The sequence below is a fragment of the Zalophus californianus genome, chromosome 10, assembly GCF_009762305.2.
Source record: "Zalophus californianus isolate mZalCal1 chromosome 10, mZalCal1.pri.v2, whole genome shotgun sequence".
Taxonomy (NCBI): domain Eukaryota; kingdom Metazoa; phylum Chordata; class Mammalia; order Carnivora; family Otariidae; genus Zalophus; species Zalophus californianus.
Window position 1 is genome coordinate 13,136,451 of NC_045604.1, and position 24,312 is coordinate 13,160,762.

The window sequence follows — 24,312 nt, forward strand, 5'->3', positions numbered from 1 at the left end:
GCTTATTGCCATTTCGAGAACTCCCCGGCCACAGAGCTGAGAGGAGCACTTCATGCAGAGCTTGGAGAACTCCTGTGTCGGGAAGCAGAGCTAAGAATCCGAGTAGATGGGGTGGCTACAGTTTGTAGGATGGCGTACCAGAGAAGAACGAGCTGCACAGAAGGAGAGCTCCAGACACCAGACATGGTCGACCTGGATTATTCAGCAGAGTCCCTATGCCACACGTGTGCGAGTAGACTACCCGAAACCCGAGGAAGAACCACCCAAGATGAGTGGAAACCACAAGGATAAGAAACATGAATCCCCAGACCAATATGTATCATAATCAAATTGCTCAAAATCAGTGATAAACTCTTAAAAACATCAAGAGTAAAAACAAAACAAAACAAAATACATTAGATACAGAAAAACAAAGATAATAACAACAGATATACTGTATGAAATAAAGTTAGCAAGAAGAGAGTGGAATGCCATGTTTAAAATACTCAAGAGGGGGCGCCTGGGTGGCTCAGTCGTTAAGCGTCTGCCTTCGGCTCAGGTCATGGTCCCAGGGTCCTGGGATCGAGCCCCGCATCGGGCTCCCTGCTCCGCGGGAAGCCTGCTTCTCCCTCTCCCTCTCCCCCTGCTTGTGTTCCCTCTCTCGCTGTGTCTCTCTCTGTCAAAAAATAAAATGTTTAAAAAAAAAATACTGAAGAAAAAAATGTTAATCCAGAATTTTATACTCAGTGAAAAGTACCTTTTCAAAACAAATGTAAAACACAGGCTTCCTCAGACATATAAGCTGAATGAAGTCATTAACAGCACATTTACAGTGGAATTATTTAAATGATGTCCCTCAGGCAGAATGAAAAGGATACCAGAAACATATCAGCACAAAAATAACTGAAGAGCACAGCAGGTGGTAACCACACGGGTAGATGTATAAGATGTTTTCCTCATTATTTAAGTTGATTTAAAGGAAAACGGACTTGAAATAAAATAGTGGTAATATGTTGTGAGATTTATGGTACATGCTATTTATAGCATATTTACAAGTGGGAAAAAAAGCATTAAGACCAGGAAGGGAGAAATGGAAGGTCCTTATACTAAGTGTGAGGTGGTATAATGAACTTGAAGGTCGAATGTGATGAGCTAAAAGGGTACAGTATACAGAAATCTCCAGGCCCACATGGTTTCACTAGAGAATTCCAATAAACATTTAAAGAAAAAATTAATACCAATTTTATACAATTTCTTCCAGGAAACAGAAGAGAAGAAAACACCTCCCAATTCATTTTATGGGGTCAAAAAAACTACAGACCAACATCCTTCATGAACACAGACAAAATAGTAACACAGAGTATGCTCTCTGACCACAATGGATTTAAATTAGAAATTGGTAACAAACATACCTAAAATATTCCCAAATATTTGGGAACAAAATAGGACACTTAAATAAAATGCCATATTAAGCCTCTTCATGTCTTCTCACTGCCCTTACTTAAACTCACTTTACATTATTTTTTAAATTTAAATATTTAATTACTCAAAAGATCTCCAATTATTTACAAATGTATCTGAAAAACAATCCACAGATGGTTGTCTAAATTAATATTTACCATTAATAAGAATGATGCTACTTCTGTGGTATTAAGCATTTCAATAACTACTAAATAAATCAGTATACTTCACATTTATTAATATTTCAATTATCATTTATCAAATTGTAATTTGGCAGTAAAAACCACTTTTCGCAGAGGCATGACATGCAGATTAACAAATCAATCTTGATTCATTCACTTTGCCTTTCCATTTCTCCTGGAAGCTTTGTAAGAATCCATGACTTCAGTTTTTCTAGCTCAGGTTTGCTTAGCTCATGGTAAATATCCGGGAAACTATGAAACTTTGTGCTCACTCCTAGGGATTTTAACATTGAGTTTGTCTCTTCACCCCAAGAATGAAGAACTAACTCATCTGCAGCACCATGGCACTGAAATAATTCAGGGAGCACACCATCACTTTCCCGAACAGCCTAGAGAACAGGATATAGAAATGGGAATGTTTAAGAAATTAGTTTAAGAACATCATTCTGGGAAATCACACAGGGCAGAAAAATTGCAATTTTACCCAAGCTTCAATATTCCAAGGGAGAAAATAGGCAGTCGTGGTGCAGTCTAAGGTATAACCTGGTGGTCCTGGCTGGGGGCTCAGCTGGTTGCAGCACCACGTGAGCTACAGTTAGTTGTATGTGACCAGCAGTGACTCCATAGAGGACTGTCTCAAACATGGTCAGAGGGCTTCCTGAAGAGACTGTGAGACTCGGTCAGACAGACTTCTTCACGCAGGGTGGAAGGACGGAGGAAGGCAGGGACAATCAAGGGAAAAATTACATTCTAGTTTTCATTTCTGTACCTGCTGCTTCTACTTCAGGTATGAAGTTACAAAGCTATAAGGTACCGTATTCATATATTAGCATGTTGCTATGAAACAGGTACCGGGAATGTGAGTCTTTGTTTTGATCACATTTGTGACATAATAAACAAACCTTACTATAATCACCCATATTTTTATTATGTGTAAGGGATACATATGTATCTTAGATTCTTTTTATCCTTTCCCCTTTGACACTGTGCTTAACAATACTCTTTGTATGGCATTTCCTGAACATTAATGACCAGCTGGAATTAATATTTAACATTAACTCATTGGGGATGGATCTCCAGCAGTGCTCTGTGCACCAATTGTTATTGCTTAATTACCAATTTTTAGTTTCAATGTGTGAATATATCATGCCTGCTTCTTCTGTTTTGTTTTTAAAAACTTACCTGGTAAACAGCAGATGTTTTATTCAGAAAACTAGAAAGAGCAAATACTCCTGCCACATCTTGATGATTTCGATATGCTAAATGCATTGCCATGCACCCTCCCATAGAAAATCCTCCTAAAAGAAGCAAAAATTCACTTATCAGAAAAAGCAGAATATATGGGACAATAATTTAGAACAAGATACATCTGTGTCAGGCTTCCACGCATGTTTTAAAATATTTGGAGACCTTTAGAGAGATACAGTGCTAAAAAGCAACTTAGTCTACTTTCCAGCTCATTAAAAAAATACTTGCAATGAGTAAGTAACACCTGTTCATCTATGTCATCACTGGTAAAGAGACTTGTTATAAAAACAGCTGGGAATTAAACAAAGAAATCATACTTACTGACTAAAATATTTATCATAATTCCAAAATATAAGTCATAGCACGTTAAACTTCTAATGTCTACTTATATCTTGCTTATACTTGTATTATAGGAATCCTCACACTGCCACCAGAATTAATAACATGCATCTTTTTTGTCTTACTTGCCAAGCTCCAAGACCCATGAGGAGTTACATTTCTAGGGCCTGCCATAAAATAGATGTTTAGTGATCTTTTAGGGAAGATGATCAAAAATTTGATGAGCTAGTTAAAATATCTCTGAATTACAATATTGTTTTGGAAACCGACTTACGATGGTGTAATTAAAACATAATAAAACATACCTTTACAAACTTTTTCAGAGGAGCCAAAAAATAATTTACTCATTTAACAAATTTTTATTGTCTTTTATGTGCCTGAACACTGTACTAGCCACTGGAGATATGCAGACTAAAATGCATGGTCCCCATGCTCCCTTCAGCAGCACATATACATGGGCCTTTGTCCTCGAGGGGAGCACCAGAGACATCACAGAATATGGAGATAGGTATATGATGCGGTGGCCCAGCTGCAGGCTAGAGACCTGGAATGCTATTCCTCCGCTGGAGTGAGAGTTAAAAGGTGTCCTATTTACATTTTGTGAGAAATCAGTATAGAAAGTAAATCACACAGCCACACACTTGTGGAAATATAAAAATATACATTGGTGTAGAATCCAGATCTCATTTCCAGATTCCTGTTTTATTTCACTTAACAAAGTGTAAAGCTGAGTCCTTAGAGATGATAAATTTGAATTTACTACAATCTCCTTTTACGGATGAAGTGAACCAAGGCCCAAGATTAGGTGATCTCCTTAAGGATGCGCCCCTAATTGTAGCTGTAAAGCTAGGACTTTTGGAATCCAGATTGCTTGCAACAGACCTTAATGTACTCTCTACTATCCTCCAGTATTTATTAAAATAGAACTGCTTTTAAATTTTTTTATTTTTTTTATTTTTAGGGGAGAGGAACCATGAGAGACGATGGACTCTGAAAAACAAACTGAGGGTTCTAGAGGGGAGGAGGGTAGGGGGATGGGTTAGCCTGGTGATGGGTATTAAAGAGGGCACGTTCTGCATGGAGCACTGGGTGTTATGCACAAACAATGAATCATGGAACACTACATCGAAAACTAATGATGTAATATATGGTGATTAACACAATAAAAAAATTAAAAAATTTTTTATTTTTATATTTTATTTATTTATTTAATAATGTCTAATAATATTACTGGGCAGGCCGATATTATTTTGGACCCAGGATACAATGTATGAATGAAGATTACTAGGCTTGTGAAGTTTAGATTTTTAAGAAGTACATAAGATGTAAATAATGACAGTACATGATAAATATTACATCTGTGGTTTTCAACACACTAGAAAGAAATAATAGGGTCTCATCAGTAGCAGAAGTTCACCATGGATGAGAACCACTTGAAAGTCTCTTTCAAAATAACCCCCCACACGAGCCACAGACACAGATATGTCTGATGAGAGATCATGAATGTGCTTGGCAGGGGAGGAGGCAGCATACACATCTTAAAATTGAGTGTGTGAAAGTTGCATATGTGCATCAGATTCCCAAAAAGTTTAAAACCACTGGACTACATTACCTGTTAATGTGTACACTGATCAACAGGACATGCCCCATTAGGATACGCAGAGCTTGCTGCAGATGATGAGTGTTTCTGGTAAACTCTCATTGTAAGTAAACAGAATGAGAAACTTACTGGGTTTTGCTACAGTTCTAGTTATAGACTCCTCTTTTTCTTCTCAAGTTTTTCTATGTGATACGGTACGTGGGTTATAAAGCAAACACTCTGAAACAGAATTCCTATCAAGTTTTAATTTAGCAACTGTAAGTTAGTTCTCTAGATTTTGAAATCCTTGAGGGTAAGAAACAGTTCTTTCTTCCATCAGCACACTGTGGTTGCAGGCTTATGAGGAGCTCAGCAAAGTGTCCCCACTCTCTGGTGCGCATGTGCTGAGGAGTTGGCTTCCTCATCTTCTGTGCCCAGTGGTGAGTACACTTGCTAGTACACGGTGGCAATTCAATAAAAGTCTGTTTAGCTGAATTCTTAGAAACCATGTATTATAGGATGAAAGTAATACAAAGTTTTACATCATCTCCTAAATTTATCATATTTAAAGGCACACAAAACATTTTCTAATTTAAAGTCTGGTGGAAAGAGGACCACAGTGAAATAAAGGGAAACTGAGTTTTAATCCTACCAGTGATACTCTAGCGGTTGCCTTGAGGTAAATTATTTAAAACCCAGGATCTCATTTCCTGTAAGATTAGATAGTTGGACTAGACGATCTTTAGGGTTTCCACCAAGTTGTTGTTAAGATTTTGAGAGAGAAAGAGAGAAAGAGGGAGAGGGAGCATAAGCAGGGGGAGCGGCAGAGGGAGAGGGAGAAACAGACTCCCCATTGAGCAGGGAGGTGGTGTGGGGCTTGATCCAGGACCCGGGGATCATGACCTGAGCCGAAGGCAGACACTTAACCAAATGAGCCACCCAGATGCCCCAGGGTTTCCACCAAGTTTTTAAATCTATTATATACAAATGCTTTAATAATCACTTGTAAAAGTCAAAGAGCAAGGACTTTCAAAGTTTACGGAGTTACTGTAAATACAGAAGCCTACTTTCAGTTTAAGAATAAGAATCCCTATCTCCCAGAATACAATTGCAGCCTTCCTTCAAGTTCACAGAACCAATCTTAGCAAATGCTTACTTCCTTCATCGCTTTAGATCTCCCCTCTTTTTCCAATTTACTCACAAAATGAATTCTAGGTTGCTTATATCCAAACACACTGTTCACAATAAAACTACATCTCTAAAATGAGGGGAAAATGTGAGGGAGGGAGAGATGGGGTTGCTGGAAGAACGAGAGATCAGGAACGAAAGAGAGACACAGACCATAATATGAGGCGGCAGCAGCAATTAGGGGTGCGGCTGGTCTTCTAACTGCTTCCCTGTAGCAAGACAACATTCTTTAACAGAAGGAATCAGGCCAAATCCTACTAGAAGCTTCTACCAGCATTGAATTCCTGGGTGGAATTTATCAAGGAGATCTTTATTAAACATAAAACTCAAAACCAGACATTTTTACATACAGCATCTTCTGTTCTTGACTCTTTTATGTAAGTCTGGGACAGAAAGACAACGTTCAGTAGTCTATAAGGTTCATGCAAACAGGAATTTTTGTCTGTTTTATTCACTGAGGTACCGTCCCCATGCTTAGAACAGTGCCTGGCATATAGCAGGCACTTAGTAAGTATTTTATCGAATAAATGAATAAACATTGGTTGTGGTTCTGTAAGAATATTTCTGCAAGGGGACAAATTTATATCATCAGGGAACGTGGCTCTTTGGTGATCTGACTGGATATAACAGTAAAGTTTAGAAAAAGCAGGAGTGAATGGTTAGTGTGCCCCAGGCTAATGATTCCTAAATCGGGCTCCTTAAAAAAAAAAAAAGAAAAAGAAAAAGAAAAAAGAAAACAAAAAATAAGGTCAGCCCCAGACCCTTTAACACAATCTCAAAGTATATGTCTAATTTTTAAAAGCTCTTCTACCTATAAATCAAATGTATGAGAATCATAGTCTTAGAAAAGTATCAATAGCTGCAAGGCAGACAATTCAGGATTAGGTAAAATGGGTAAGAACAGAAAGTGAAAATATGGTCATGATTTAAAAGAAATCCATGTGTTATAGATACCAAGGCTGTAGGAACAATGTTTTTATTTTTTGGAGAAATTCAAGAGCTTGAATTATATTTTTGCCAAATGTACCTAAGGAATATATTAAATATGACCAGTGTGACTAAGGAACTAAATGTTTAATTTTATTTAATTTTAGCTAGTTTAAATTTAAGTTTAAATAGTCACATGTGCTAAGGACTATCATATTGGACAATGAAGTTCTAGGTAATCTAAGCTGCACCAATAATTGAAAAAAGCTTCACAATTCATAAATGGAGCAAAATGAAAACATTTCATAAAGAGATGTTGAGGCGAGGATCATTAAATGTGATCTTTTAATATGATAGAGATTTAAAGATCACAAGATAAAAGGTGAACGAAACAGATTAGCAAGCACAAATAACTTAAAAAATTATTTTAAAACCATCCATATTGAGAAAATTTTACAGATTAAATCTTCCCCTTCAACATTTCATTTTTATTGACCAGGGTAACCTAATAACTTGGTGTGGTTTCAGAGCCCCCTGAATGAAACCAGCCTAACAAGAACAAAACCAAAAGTAAGAAAGAAAACATTTTCCCACATCTGAGATGTCATTACGAACAAACATAAATGCATCCTGCAGACATTGACCCTCATGTTCAATACTCATAATTTACAGTGAAAATAAATGTACTCATTGAAATCTTATTATTTGAAGATTAAATATAAGTCCCTTACCCAATTATAATCTTGTGAGGTAATGCAACTTCTCACCAGTCAACTTTGATAATACAATCACCTTTAGCATCACAACTTACTATGAAAAGGGACTTTGTATAATTTTTTTCTAATAGAAGGAAATTTAACACAAAAGACTAGTTATTTGAATTCAATTTCCATCTAAATGTCTAAAATGCAATATAAAATATACTGTTCAGTAAGTAAATACCAAAGAGTAAACTCATTGTAGGTAATGGTTATAATGTATATTTATAGTTGCTGGCAAAGTATTAAAACGTCAAGAGTTAACATTTCAACATATATTTAAGATTAACAAGCTGAATAAAACATGTTAAAAAAATAATAAACCTAGCTTTTATGAACTCTTTAAATAAAATAAAACAGAAACAATGTATAAAAAAACTATGTACTGGGAAAACTAATCTATCTGAAAGCAAAATCCAGAGGAAAAAAATACTTACAAATTCAAGTCTACATCAGGATTTTTAGAATGTAATAAAATCTACCCTCCCTTCAAATTTCAACAGTTCTTCCATTTAACTTATGTTTTATAGTTATTGAGACTGAACTGTGATAAAGTCTCAAAAGGTTTGGGAATATATCTTTATTTGTCTATTTTCTCTGATATTTACAGGGTAAACAAAATACTTATCATATTCCAGAAAAAGCTGTTGGAACAGGAGTTCCAAGCCTTTAAAGTTCTAATTGCTGTTGAAGAAACACAAGTTGTTTAATGAAGGCGTACATATGTGAAAAGAAAGTAGGAATCTGCTATCATTCTCAAGTTTTAGGCCAAGAAAGAGCTTCAGAAGAAACTTGTATAAGGTCAGGACAAAGGGAGCCTGGAAATTTTGGTGCTAATCTTCATCTTGGTCATTCCAATTATCTCTTCATTTTTATTTTAAATATAAAATTAATACACTGATATATATCCAGTGTATTAAGTGTTTTCACCATAGACAGAAATAAAACGAGTCATCCAAAATTTCACTACTCATACATAATTCTGACATGTTTTTAAATGTTCATTTTAATAGTTAAACACTCAACATGTATAATTTTTGTACCTTACTTTTTCTTCAATATCATACTGAATAAAGTCTTTCAACAGAATTACAAAATCCATAATTTTATTCATCGAACACACACTCACAAAGTTCCTTATATGTGTACATACAGTATTTGATCGTTACATAACATTCAATTGTATTAATAGACCATAATAATTCCCTTAACTATCTCTCTCATGATGGGTATTTAGAACATCAGGTGTAATTCCAGGAGTACTTGATTCTTCCTGCTTCAAAATTCTGACAAAATGCTCATATTATCAAAATTCTTATAATCTGGTTATATCATTTGTCAGGTTCTATACGTCCTAGATCAAAGTTAAACCCTAAATTTTATCAGTTTTGTCTTAACAAATTGTCACCATCTAGTGGCCGAAAAAGGAATCCCATCCTGGTAGAAAGGTGACTAAGTCAAAGGATCTGGGTTCTAGTCCCAACTCGATTTTATGGTAGCTAGAATCTCTTTGAATTTTAGTTTTGTTTTTTTTTAATATCTGAAATGAGAATAATAATTTCTTCTTTTACCTATTACAAGGCTCAAAAGAGATATTGTGCATGAAAACAACCTTATAATTTAAACACTATCTGAAAATAAAACATTATGATGTATTAATAATGGCAATTTTTAAAAACTGTCAAGTGTAATATAAATGCCAACTATTTTAGTAGTATTACTACTCTATGTACTTTTGAAGCACAACAGTACAAATGGGAAAAATTATATCTTTCTCCATTATGATTTCTCACATTATACAGAAATATACCAGAAGGAAATGAGTTTCAAGACTGACATTAACAGAGAAACAGAATGTAGTACTATGAATTTGCTTACATTCTGCATGATAGACACTCCCCACGTGTTAATAAAACAAGAAGACAGGATAATCTAGCATTATTAATAATGTTTTCAGGATACAAGATTTGAACCAACGGTTTATTACAGTAACTATATTGTCAACAATCAGAAACTGATTTAAAGTTACTATTTTACTGCCCACATTTCCCCTAACTTTTCTCATACACTCTGTAGAATCATGTGTGGTATAAATACATAAAATTAAATAAGGAAACTTTCTTATGCCTGAGAGTCTTACTGTACAGAGTGAGGATTCACAGATGTCCCCAAGGCCACCCCACTGTATCTGACCCCAACAGTAGGATGGGTAGTGAACTTTTTGTCTAGTCCTTCCTATCCAACCAAAGTTAATTTATTTTTTCCATGAAGAAGGCAATCTATTTCCACTGATGCCTGGAAAACCAACAATTTGTTTTCACAGCTAACGCTTGCAGTTGATTATCATGTCCTTCAGTATAAACTTTATTCATCTTTGTGTTCCCTAAATCTGGAAACAGTGTGTGTGTCAATCGCCATCATTCTCTTGGATCTATTTAGCCACCTTGTGTTCTCCTGGCCTTCAGACTGGCCTGCCCTCCACCGCGTTATCAGCATAAGCTTTCTGAAATGCACATTCGATCATGTTATTCTCTGTATCTAATTCAATAATCCTCGGGAATTGTAGTGCATACTAAACTAGTATATCCTGAGAGATTCTGATGTGCCCTTCCTTTCTTCCATGAATGTGTTTATCAGTCATATTTTTACTCATTCTTTAAAACTCGGTTGGAGAGGGGCGCCTGGGTGCCTCAGCCATTAAGCGCCTGCCTTCGGCTCAGGTCATGATCTCAGGGTCCTGGGATCGAGCCCCACATCGGGCTCCTTGCTCCATGAGAAACCTGCTTCTCCCTCTCCCTCTGTCCCTGCTTGTGTTCCTCTCTTGCTGTCTCTCTATCAAATAAATACAAAATCTTAAAAAAAAAAAACCTCAGTTGGAGAGTTCTCTCTTCTAAGAAGCAGTCCCTAACTCCCCCAAAGATTTACTTGTCTTTCCTCACTGCTCACATTGTACCTTGTATACACTTCCACAATACATTGTATTAGAGCACCTTATTTCTGTATCTCCCTCATTAGGCTGTAAAATTTTTGATAGTTTTCTTGATACTCCAAGATTTAACATTTTTATTAATAATTTGGAGATCAGATTTGGTATGAGAAGTACCATCTTTGACTTGATCAAGCTAGGTACACTATCCAAAAACAGTCTGGAAAACATATATTATTAAAACAATTGTTTTTTAAAACTAAGTTTAATAAAATAAAATACCACTCATCAAAATAAAACCACAATGAATAGCTTCCCACCTACCCAAATATAGAGAATAGTGTTGTTTTACAAAGCTATGCTGGTTGCATATAACCTCAGAGATAAGGGTTCCATCAACATATATTGTATGATATTAAATCAGAAATTTTATCACATATTAAACAAAATCAATAAGGATTAACAATTTTTGTACCTATTATCTCCATGTTTTTCCTTTCTGATCCTAAAATTATCTAGTTTTTCCTTTTACAATTATTTTTTTAAAAATAACCCAACCTCACTGTGGTGCATATGTGTGTATGTAATAAAAATTGTTCAGAATCTTAAATGCATTTTTCTTTGACTTCCCACTGAATCCCTCCTTCTTTAAAATGTTAGGAATAGCACTTAAATCTTACTTCACCTCAAATGTACTATATATATATAGAGAGAGAGAGAGAGAGAAAGAGAGAGACACACACAAAAGTACAAAAACCAGTAGAAAAACATTAAGCAGTATGTTTAATGTTAAGTTTAAATAATCTATGAAAAAGAAAGAGGAAAACACAGCATGTCCACCACTGAGCAAAAAATGAAGACAGCTGGTAGGGAAGAAGCAGTGAGCTACCTGAGTCTCCCAGGGGCAGGCCTGGCCCAGTAGGGCCTTTCTGCTGTTTGGAGTGACCATGGCGTAAGGAGTATAAAGACTATTTAATAACAGCAAGAAACCTGTCTTATGCCAGACACACTTCTAAGTACTTCATATGAATTGACTAATTCAATCATCACAACTCTGTAAGACAGGTACTATTATTATCATCAAGCACAGAGGCTAAGGGGATTCTATACCTACAAAGTAGTGAGTCTAAGGTTGGAAATCTGCAGGCCGAGTCCAGAGCCCTGGTTCTTGCCTGTGTTCTACTGCCATCAGCTGCATCAGCGCATTTGCAATTATGATATGCATAATGCAGGGAATTCATGTACACGTATTTGAACACAGTGACACTGCTTCTTGTGCCACAATTTTCAAATAAATGGGTGGTTCAGTTAGGTCAGTAAGATGAGCAAATAACAACCACAACAAAAAAAATCCCCACAGGACAGGAATGCTACTTCCTCTCTGCATTAAGAGTTAACCTATGTAAAGAATCCCATACACAAAAAAGGAGGTAATATTGGGCGCCTGGGTGGCTCAGTTGGTTAAGCGACTGCCTTTGGCTCAGGTCATGATCCTGGAGTCCCAGGATTGAGTCCTGCATTGGGCTCCCTGCTCAGCAGGGAGTCTGCTTCTCCCTCTGACCCTCTTCCCTCTCGTGCTATCTCTATCTCATTCTCTCTCTCTCTCAAATAAATAAATAAAATCTTAAAAAAAAAAAAGGAGGTAATATAACTAATGTTTTGTCATAGTATAAGAGGTCAAGGATCATGTGTAGTTTGGGGTACATGTTTAATGCTACAGAACTGTTCCTGAAGATTTATGTTCATTGACTAGTTAAATAACTAACAATACAGGTAACAAGAACAAACTACCTTGCATCTGCACTTTCTTTCACATCTCAAATGAGGAAAGAGGCTTTCTTATAGAAGTTAGCTCAACTCACAAATTCTAAAAAAATACCTTCTTTCCTAGCTTTTTATATTCATAAAATAATATAATATGTAAATATTTTAATATTTTAACATGGCTTTGTCATAAATTTCAAGTTTTATCATTTTATAATGTAATCATCTACAAAGCTACTAAAAAGAAATTTTGTTGTTATAAATTCAATGGAGTTTTGATAAAATACTGAGTATATTACTGAATGCTTTATAAATAAGACGATGTTTTAACAAGGTTCTCTTGGTACTTCAGAAAATAATACTTCCATGACATGGTAAAAAGAAAGCAAAATAAATTCCAGATGAACCAAAAATTACATGTAAAAAAAAAATAAATCACATTATAGAAAACCAGTAGAAAATCTATTTGAATATTTACCCAAGTTTTAGAGACTTTCTTAAACTGAGACCTTATTTGGAAAAGAAAAATTCTAAGAAGAAAGACCAATAGACAACTAAGAAAAGCTTTCCTGTGTTAAAATATAACAAAATTAGAAGGAAAATAACAAATTAAGTACAAATTATTTACTTTATTTTTAGCAAATTTTTTTTCAAGACAATATTATTCAGTGAGGATTTAATAAGATGGACAGTGTAATAGGGGTGGTAGAAGTATCAATAGGTACAATTTTTTCGTGAAAGGAATCTGACAATATGTATTAGAAGTCTTAAAATTGTTTGGTTAACTGAATGGGACAATCATGGGCTTTGAAATCCAGAATGAGCCATGTATTTCACAAACATCGCCTCCCAGTAAAACAGACTTTGTACTGTTATTCCTACTTTTTTTTGTTGTTGTTGTTCTCCATTTAATGTTGAAACAGAGGACCGGAAAGGGGATGTTGCTGGGCTTGAGTGCACACTGCTTTTAACTAACAAAAGTAGAAGTTGAAGGCAAGGCAGAAGAGAATGGATTTTATTCAATGTATTATTATACTGCCTCTCAACTGAATGACTAGTTCAGTACTTCAATAAACACAAAGGAAGCTTATTAATTTACCCAAATCTTGTCTATACGAGATCTCAATGTGCATTTTAATGTTATTTAGAGTATGATAGAGATAGCTAATTTGCTTTATAATTTCATCATTAAATACAACTCATTATAAATTGAATAGTTGTATTTGAAAATAAAACTCCTTCACCAAAATATGTCCTGTACCATTCACATCCTACCCAGCCAATCTCATTTTCCTATGTATTATAGAAATAGAGATTTTAATAGTTTATGTATTTAATGATTACAGAGAAAGAAAAGGGCATTAAGTAGAATAAACAGCTTATCTAAGGTACTTTATATTTTCTTGGAAACAGGAATTGCTGAAGGTATGTTTAAAAGGAGTTTATAAATGCCCTACTCCTGTGATACTAAGTCTGAAGAGTTTACTTTTCATGGATTTTATATTACATTTTGACTGCGTATACTACCATAATCATGGCAATAGTTTAAACATATTTATAAAACTTAAGCTAACTAAAATAAAGTATTTTAAAAACTGAAGTGAAAAATCTCTTAATTGAAATTTGAGCATGGAATTCTCAAATTATGTTACTATCAGAAAGAAAATAAATTAAGGTTTCATGAGCTGTTGTTTAACATTTTTGAAACCCTTATTATGTAAACTCTTATTTGAAACTATGAACACGTCAAGTGATATACAAGTGTTTCTAAATAATATTCCAAGTAAAGTTCAATGTATTGAAATAGACGAAATTGAAAGAAACTTAAATTACCAACATTTAAAGGTCTTACCTACTAATATTCTATTCTTCTTGATCCCACTTTTTACTTCATCATCAATCAAATCGGTAAGCACCTGACACATTACATTGATTGATTCAAGGTGTTCTGGGCAGTCATTAGATATTTTAAGTCGGTCAAACCATACACTGGAGATTCCTCCTTTCATAGGAGTATATGGCCTGTTCAAAACCAAAACAAACAAACAAAACCAAAAAGAAAACAAAGGAAAAGGGAATGTTATTAAAATGGATGTTTCAATTTCTAAAACACTACTGTGTTGAATAATCTCAATTTCCTCCAAGTTTTATAAATTAAAGAGTTCATATTGAAAGCAGCCTCATGCATATTGCATTAACTTACTTGCCTATACTTACACTGATCCCATTAACATTTCCTAATGCCAACTCATCTTTCCCTATTCTCTCCATCTTTTCAGATTCATAAATTCTCCAGAGAATTCCCATGAAAAAGGAATTATATATGTATAACATATAATTATATAATTAATATACATAGTGTACACGTGTTTATTTTTTTCTGCTCAATTTAAATGACTGATCAGGTCTACCATTTTTTTTTCAATTTCTGTTTTGATTTACGTTAGTCCCTTCCCCCCCTTAATGTAGGATCAATATTTTAGTATTCATAACCAACTGAATAATGTTTGTTCCCGCAAAAAGTTTAATATCTCAAGAGTGGAAAAAAATGATTCACCAAAATGCTTTTAAAAGGTGGTTAATTTGTAGCACTTAAGTATGAAAAGATGAGTTAATATTTTAAGAGCTTTCTTAATCACATCCAGATGATCCTTAGAATGAGGGCTCAATTTTTTTTTTTAATCAAGAGTTAGAACTTCTATTTTTTTTTTTTTTGTTTGTTTTTGGTCTTCTCAGGGACCTTGAAATGAGAATTTAATGGGGTACAAATAATCTTTGGAAGCACTCATCAAACAGCTATCCATACTGTTTGCATCATTTCGGTCTCAAACTGGGTGCCTCGTTGGACTTACGTTTTATGTGATAAGATGCTCTGAACTGGGTGCTCTGTTGAACAAAACTGATCTTACAAGATGCTTTATATTTACATATGAGGTGAGATGGTTATAGTATTAGTGAATCTTCACCCATTCACTGTATAGTCCTACTCTGGAATGCTCTGTTAAAGTGAGTGAGTGTGTGTATATGGCAAGGTATTCCAAATGTTCTGTTTTAACCAATTACAATGGGGTTAAGGGTTCCTGTGTTCATGTCCGATGTTGGTAAAGGTTAATGAAGGGGAATGAAAACAACCTTAGACATTCCTGTAAACAAACATAGAGGTATAGCAGGATACAGAAGATAAACATAGAGAAGGTTTCCCAAAGATGAGGGATAAGAGGGTTCAATCAAAAAAACTGTTTTCCACGTGGCAAAGTATGCTTTCCCTTTACATGACAGTGAAAACAGGATTTATGTCCTGTGTAAGAAAGCCCTGGAAAACACAACCAGTGCTAAAAGTACCCATCATAATTTCAAAGAAATCTAAACCAGGGATGATCACAGATGCAGAATTCCTCCTATATTTACCACTTGGACCATCTCAGAGTTAGTTGTATACTCTCACCCTCCAGAGTCAGTGAAATAAAAGTATAAAATGTACAGGTAGAAGGGAAAAAAAAGAGGGCTGAACGACACCAACTGAGACCTGACAGTGCCTTCCTATATGTGCTCTAGGGAAAACCAAATGTTCTCCACCTGGAACAACCAACTGGAACTTCAGCACACCCCAAGAGCTAGAAATATTCAATTCTTATTCTCTCATGCACTGTTATCAAAAGACTCCACAATCTGTGCAGATCTGCCCTTGAGTAGCATCCACTCTATGGGACCAAAGGAGTGATACTGGAGAGAGCAGAACTAATCTTTCTGCATTGATCATACCACTCCAACATAAATGGACATCCACTTTTGGTGCCTGGAAATCAAGAGGACTGTATTTGGAAAGTTTCTTAGAGAAACTGAAAGCAATCTGAAAATAAGAGCTCATCTACAGAGGATCTTGTTTATTTACTAAAATAGAAGAATGTTATAAACATTACTTTGCAACATCTTTCTAAAATTTGAATGTATATTTTGAATATCCCCTGTAAGACAGGACATAAAAACCTAACTTTTCTTCTGGTTTATGAAGATATATGATATTCTGCAAAGATGGGAAATTATATGTGTGTTGTTTTGATGTTTTTCAGATAAATCGTATTCTGTGCACCACTCCTCCTCTCCATTGCTCCTCTCTTCTCCCACTCCCCCATCCTGCCTTTCACACTAGGTAAGCTGTGTTTAGGATCTGGAATATATCCTTGAATTTTTTTGTTTTTTTGTGTTTTTTTTGCACATACATTAAAACATGCATCTTTATAGGATTTTTTTTAGAGCACTATTTCCTTTTAAAAACCGAAATAGCCTATTTGCTTTCCTTATATGCCTCATGTTTTTCTCCCTTAACAGTAACTTATGGATATTCTTCCTGATACAGATTGAACCCATCCTTTTAAATGGTTATATAATACCATATGATAAATATGTCCCACAGTTTTATCAGCCATTCCCCTACTAATGGACATTTATTTGGTACACAGGTTTTAGCCACTAAGAATGGTGCTGCATTAAACATATTTGCATACATGTTTTTATGTACTGGGACTTTTATTCCTATGGAACAGTCTAAGAAACAGGACTACTGGACAGAAAGATATTAATTTTTATCTTATTAGATGTTTCAAAGTTGCTACCATTAAGGCTATAAAAATTCACTTTTGTGCAAGAAAAGAGAACATCCTTTTGTCCACAGCCCTAACAGCAATAGGTGCTAACATCCTTTTAAAATATTAGCATTTAAGGGTATCAACTATAGTTTTAAATCAACTTTCTTGAAGCATACATACATAAAAGTACACATTTAAATATATAGGTCCAAGACCTGCCAATATAATGATCTCCACAATGACACAGAACATTCCCTTTACTTCAGAAAATTCCACCCTGCCCCTTTGCAGGCAATTCCCATTCACTATCCTAGGCAACCATGGAGTGATTTTTATCACTATAGAAAGTGTTTCCTGTTCTAGAGCTCTACATGAACAGAATTACCTACTTGTATCATTTTCTATTTTTTTCTATTGTGGTTTTGTTTTCCCATTAGTTTAGAAGAGCACGTGGTCTATAATTGACACTTAAATAGTTGTCATTTGTATTTCAAGTATTCTTTAACATCTATTTTTACATATTGACATTATGTATTTATGGTGTCTTTTCAAAAAATTAGAGAAAAGACATTGCATTTGATATAATTTGTCCTTAAAAGAAAAAGCAACTAAAATTTCTAGGTCTACTGATTTAAGATGCTCTTCCTAATCCATACATTTTTACATGTGGAACTCAAAAATTTCTAAGATTTTTGCTTTCATTTTTAGATTTAAGTCATGAAATTTCCTGGAATTTTTTCCATACATGAAGTGCCATAAGGGTTCAAGTTCATCTTCTCCCATATGGATAATCAATTGTGTTCATACTATTATTACTAAAAGAAAAAAAAATCTTTCACAAAGGTGAAATTCCATCTTCACCCTATATTTAATTTTATAGTTCTGAGTTAATCTAGTCTCTCTCAACCTAGATTCTGTGAAAGAATGAAGCCCTAATGCCTAACACATACACTATATACAATAAATGGACTTCTCTCCAATGCATCTAGAATGGTACTAGTTCTATATTATCCTTGGGGAAATCAAGAAAACAACGAAATCATTTCCTGAGCTCCCTGAGCTCTGTGATTCAGGTGAAGAACTCTGGCTGACAAAGGTTCTATTTTGTTCTACTTAGGTATTTATCTATCCTTATGTTAGGATGATACTGATGATACTGAAGTGGCTTTAAAGTGTGTTCTAAAGTTGAGTAATGTTAGTTACTCTCTAACATCATCAAAACCAATCTATTTTTCAGACTCGTCCTCCCTATTCTCAGGCATCCATTAGTTTTTATCTAAGAAATTAATTGCATATTTAGTAATTTAAAAATAATTTCAAAGAATTCTCCTTAAAAGTCCTTGTGGAATTTTAACTAATATTGCATTATTGTTTGGGAATTAACATTTTATGACATAAAACTGAGAGGAAGGAAGATTTTTGCAGACTGAGCTCTTCCTAGGATCTGCCACATTCATATGGGGCCTCTCTTGCATTGTTTTCCAGGCTTTCAAAGGGTACAGAGGAGATAAAATTCTGCATCAGATTTCTACTAGGACTCCACAGAACCTACTTTCTCCCTCATTCCTGAGGGCCTTCTGACCTCAGAAGCTGCTTGGCTCAAGAGAGGTAAATAAATTGGAATCAGAAGGGGAGAGAACACAGAAAGCATTCAAGCCTCCCATCTCCCAGAATCCCTTTCTCAGGATTAACTTTCTTAAAGTACTCTGAAAATGAAAGCAGGTGCTTTCTACTGGTATTAATGTCAGTGTCAGACAAAATGAAATCCCAAACTGCATTTGTCAACGAAATCTCAATGTTCTGAATGAAAACTGAATATACAGCATTCACTTTAAAGCCTGAATTAGACTGTTACTCTTTTGAGTTATTTCTACTTCCCTCTTGATTTTATTCTGCTATTTCTGTAAGTATTTATTTGCCTGTCTAAACACTTAAATAAGGATGATATCATAGGCTAAAATCTGAATCATTCTGGGAACTCAGCCATTAATAGAAAAAAATGACACTCACTTAACTTTTTGTCTTTGACAGTGCCTTACTTAATCAGACATAGATGCTCCATGGAGGTGGATTCCCGAAGTAAATTTCACAAATATAGATAGATAGAGGAGTTTTTTGTTCTCTCAATTCTCTAAGAGAATTACAATTTGTTCAAAAGAGATAACTGGGAAAATTTAATGAGACAAAGAATAATTTAGAACTTGCTAAGAAAACATAATCAAGAATGCATAATTCTCTTAGTATGTTAGAATAACCTTTAAAGAAAGCATAAAAATAAGACTTTTCTAAAACAGCTAAACAAACTGGCACACATGTTATACTCATTCACCTTTTCCCTCAAATAAATCACTTTATTAGCTAGTATAAAACAGCTCAGACATTACCACAATAAATAAATATGCTTGGTAAAGAACATCTGTGTGGCTCCTAAGTCAATCAATCAATCAAACACACTGGTAAAATATTAAGCTGGAATAAAATGTCCAAGGCTAAAAAACAAAAGAGTTGACATTCAGCTTGATACCAAGTTCTGTTTTGATCTGTGTTCTCTGAAAGTCATAAAATCAAAAGGTCATTCATAACCTTTAAGATAACATCACGTGGCTCCAGTCTACCTCTGTGTCATTTCATAGAACCTCCCCAGCAATCACCAGGTCCAGGCACATTTCCCTCTTGTTTTTCTTCAAACAGGACAGCCTCATTATTGATGTAGGGGCTTTGCATCTGATATTCTCTCTACCTGGAATGCTCTGTGTCACACTTCTGCATGGTGGGGCTTCCATCGATCATTTAGGTCTCAGCTCAAATGTTCCCTCCTTAGGGAGGTCTTCTTTGACCCTACAATTTAAAGTGTATCTCCCCTCCACCCTAAAACACACACACACACACACACACACACACTCTCTCTCTCTCTTTCTATTCCATTATTCTACTTACCTGTCTTAACAGAATGTATCACTATTTGAAATGAATATATTTAGTTGCTCTTATATTTTCCATTGATTCTTTTCCACAGCAATACCCTCAGTGCCAAGAACAAGTATTTGTTGAATGATGAATGTCAATAATCATTTGTCTCACTGGGAATAATTTGGGTCAGCTGGAAATAAGAGAATTATCTAATATTGGTCTATTTTGCTCTGAATATCTTTTGACTTTAATTTGTGTAAAATCCATATCGCAATTTCTAGGAAAAGGTCAAATTTTTTTGTTGCTTAAAAAAAATGTTTCTAAGAAAAGTTTTTACATACAAATAGGTATTTAACTGTGCTATTTAAAATAATTACCAAATAAGTAAAACTATTTCTTCAAAATAGCTGTTTTTAGTACGTTCCTTACCAGTGAAGCGTACTTGAAGTACAGATCTATTGGTATCAGGAGAGTGATCTCCTAATATTGTGCTTCAGATAGGAATCGAATTTCAAGTGACAGAGTAAAAATGAATCTATTATTATCTACACCTAAATCTAAAATACCTAACCCTGTTCTGGAATACATTTAATAAAAAATATAAACATACACTTCCCTGGAAAAACAGTAATCAAAAAGTAGAGGCACTATGCAAATCTTATGACTGCTAGAATTTTTCAAAACAATGAGAGCAATTTATATCATCATATAAGTTATTAATTGGCTTGTTAAAAAATTGCTATTATTTTTAAAATGGAAATTCTAATAGTAAGCCCAAACCAAGAAAACCTCTAATTACAAATACAACTAAAGTATGCTTTAGAAACAAAAATCTTTATTGAGCACTTCAATTAAATAGAGTTCAAATTAATAATGAAAAAAATGAAGCAATATTTTCCATTTAAATCAACACAGCAAGTTAACTGCCGACTTTTACTTAATATACCCCTAACTTAGCTGATTAAAAACATCTATTAAATAGGGTTGAGGAAAAGGAATACCTTATAGTCAAAATGGCAATTTACAATTTAATCAAAACATACTGACATGCCGTAATAGACCACAACTTGGTAAATATAACAGACTATTGTTCTCTTCTTAAGCTCTTCAAAATATGTATGACTATTGAAAACAAAAATTGTAACTGTGTTTTGACAGGGTTTTCAATATATGTAAATGAAATACATATGACAAGCATAACGGGGGGGGAGATAAAGGTAACTATATGGTTGTGTGCTTCCTACATTTCATGTCAAGTAAAAATCTAACTAGGTGGAAGGTTTGATATATATCTTGTAATTCCTAGAACAATTGGGAAAAAATAAAAATACACAGTTGAAATGGAATATTAACAAAATTCAAATTATCCATAAAGAAGACAGCACAGGGAGAAAGAGGAAGAAAAAGCTGTAGACTTAAAGTCAAACATTATCACTGACTACATTAAATGTAAATGGTCTAAACAAATCATTTAAAAGAAACCACCACATTGGTTAAAGAGAAAAAACAAAGCTCAAATACATGATGTCTTTAAGAAACCCACTTTAAATATAATGATATAGATTGGCTAAAAGCAAAAAGATGAAAAAAAGACATACTATACTATTATTTGTTGTAAGTACATAAAAATGCATTTTAGCATCTTGTTCTTGCATCCTGTTGTCTTCCTAAATTCACTATTTCTAGTAGTTATTTAGTAGATTCCTTATGATCTTTGTGTAAACAGTCATATCATCTGGGAATAAAGGCACTGTTACATTCTCCTCTTCAACCTTTATTCTTTTTATTTCATCATCTTGCCTTATTGTGCTTGTTTGAACTTCCATACATTGTTGAACAGAATCAAGGACCTCCTCTGGCCCAGCGTCAGGGCTCCCAGCTCAGCAGGGAATCTGCTTCTCCCTCTGCCCCTCACCCCACTCGCGCTTTCTCTCTCTCAAATAAAAAAAAACCTTAAAAAAAAGGACCTCCTTCTCTGTAATCTTTGAGGGGAAGTATTCAGTATTTCACCATTTAAATATGATGTTATACAAGTTTTTATCTATGCACCTTTTATTATGTTGAGAAAATTTCATTCTTTACCTAATTAGTGGAGAGTTTTCTTTATGAACTGGTTAAATACTTTTTCTGTATCCTTTGAAATAAACATGTTTTTTAATCTTTCGTTTTGTTAACACAGTGATTACATTGATGGATTTTCAAATGTTAAGCTAACTTTTCATTCCTGGGATAAACTCCATCTGGTCATAATGTATTATCCATTTTATATGTAGCTGAATTTGATTTGCTAGTGTTCTGTGAAGGAATTTTACATGTATGTTTATGAGGGTATTGATTTGTAGTTTTCTTGAATGTCTTTGTAAAGTTTTGTTATCAGGGTTATACTGGTCTCTTAATATGTGTTAGGAAATGCTCCTATTTCCTGAGTTTGTGTTGTTTCTTACTTCAATGTTCAATAAAATTTACTAGTGGAATTAACTGGACCTGAAGGTTGCTTGTGTGAAGGTTCTGATAATGAATTCAATTTCTTTTATAATGAGGGTATTCTGATTTTTATTGTATTTTTATGTCAGTTTTGGTCATTTGTGTTTCTCACGGAATTTGTATCTTTTCTCTAATTGTTCAACTTTATTAGCATAAAGTTGTTCATGATAGTTCCCTTTACTGCCTTTAGGATTTGTGCTGATATTCTTTAATTTCATATTTAGAAATATGTTGTTAATTTCCAAATTATTTGGGAGTATTCTAGATATCTTATTGCCATTGATTTCTAATTTCATTCCATTCTTGTCACAGAAAATATTCTGTACAATCTCAGTCTTTTGATACTCACTGGTACTTATAGTATGGTCTTCCTTCTATATAATCTCTTGGTGACTGTCCTACAAGCTTTTTTTGTATAGAGTTCTATAAATATCAATGTTCAAGACACTAATCAAATTTTATATCTGCTTAGCCATTCTTTTTCTAAATTGTCCTATGAGATCCTGAAGAATGAGTATTAAAATCTTCAACTATGATTGTAGATCAGTCTACTTCTCCCTCTAGTTCTGTCAGTTTTCTCTGCATGTGCTTATAAGCAGTATTATAAAGTCTTCTTCTTTAATATCTACTTTTAGCTTATAACTGTTCATTTTTATCTCTGGTAATACCCTGAAGTATACTTTATTTAATAATAATATAGTATGTCAGCTTTCCTATGTTTACTGTTTATATAGGATATCTTTTCCCCTCCTTTTGCTTTTTGATTAGTATCTTTTTCCAAACTTAAAATTACTATCTCTAATAATCTAAAGCATGTAAATAATAAAGACATTTAAAAAGTTATCTCCAATAATACATTATGTTAACTGAATTTAAATAAAAATTAAAAAAAATTAAAATAGAAAGTTACCTCCTGCAAAAATGTTTTTATATATAAAACCCCATTTCAAATTAACCTATATTTTCCAAAGTAAGAGCTCTCAAATTTTGATGCAGAAAATGCAAGGAGCCAGATCACATCCAAAATCTGCTTCCATTTTCAGAGGTGGGAAGGAAGATTCTGTAATTTTTTTAATATAAATATGCTGGTATACTTGAGTACAAATGGTTGACAGATACTTTAATCTACCTACATGAGAAGTGGTGCTCCTTAAATTGCAAATTATGAGCTCTATCTCATACTTACTCAATCAGAATCTAAGAGATTGTAACCTAAAAATCCACATTTTAATTATATCCCAGATGATTCTTATTGGGAACAGTGTATTTTAAAAACAATTATCTTCCAGTTTAAAATTCCAATTTTCCAATTAACTGTAAAGCTAAAAAAAAAAAAAAAAAAAAATCCTTCCAATTGGGTGCTGACTCATGAACATTGGGCCAGTATATTAAATTTAAAATGCCCCAAACAAAACACATTGCATGTTCAATCACTGCATGTACAATATTGTCATAGATTCCCTACCTTAACATCACCACCTTTTCCTTTCCTCTAATTTTCAATTCTTCCCAGTCTCTGCTGTGTGAATCTCTCTTGAATTGAATGCTTGTATTACATTTCCACCACAGTGACCTAGTTCAGACTTTTATGATTGCTAGACCAGTGGATCTCACCTCTGGCTGCCTATGAGAATCAGAAATGAAGCTTTTAAAAATCTTTCTGCCTTGGCCACATCCCAAGCCAATTAAATCAAACTCTCTGGGGGTAACAACCAGATGCAGTTGCAGATAAAATACAGGACACCGGTTAAATTTTAATTTCAGATAAACAATAAATACTTTTTTTTAGTATAAATATGTTCCAGATATTGTTTCTTTACTTGCTAAATAAAGCTGGCAACCCTATACTCTAGCATCGGTAATACTTTAATCACTGAAATGTATGTACAGGATCAGCAAGTAAAATATATAGCCCATTGTGAGCTGGAGTTTAAAAATTCTGAAAGCTACTGCGTTAGACCAGGGGTCAGCAAACGTTTTC

At 34.2% G+C, this 24,312-nt stretch overlaps 1 protein-coding gene across 1 annotated transcript in view; it reads right to left on the minus strand.

Annotated features, from left to right (window-relative positions):
• Nucleotides 1-1,657: 1,657 nt before the first annotated feature.
• Nucleotides 1,658-24,312, minus strand: part of LYPLAL1 (lysophospholipase like 1) — a 34,804-nt gene continuing 12,149 nt past the window's right edge. Inside the window, exons 3-5 of the mRNA XM_027612983.1 lie at nucleotides 14,204-14,373; nucleotides 2,805-2,920; nucleotides 1,658-2,011 (exon numbers count right to left, since the gene is read on the minus strand). Of these exons, the coding sequence (XP_027468784.1) occupies nucleotides 1,772-2,011; nucleotides 2,805-2,920; nucleotides 14,204-14,373 (526 nt within the window). The 3' untranslated portion in view covers nucleotides 1,658-1,771. The remainder of the gene's footprint in view (nucleotides 2,012-2,804; nucleotides 2,921-14,203; nucleotides 14,374-24,312) is intronic.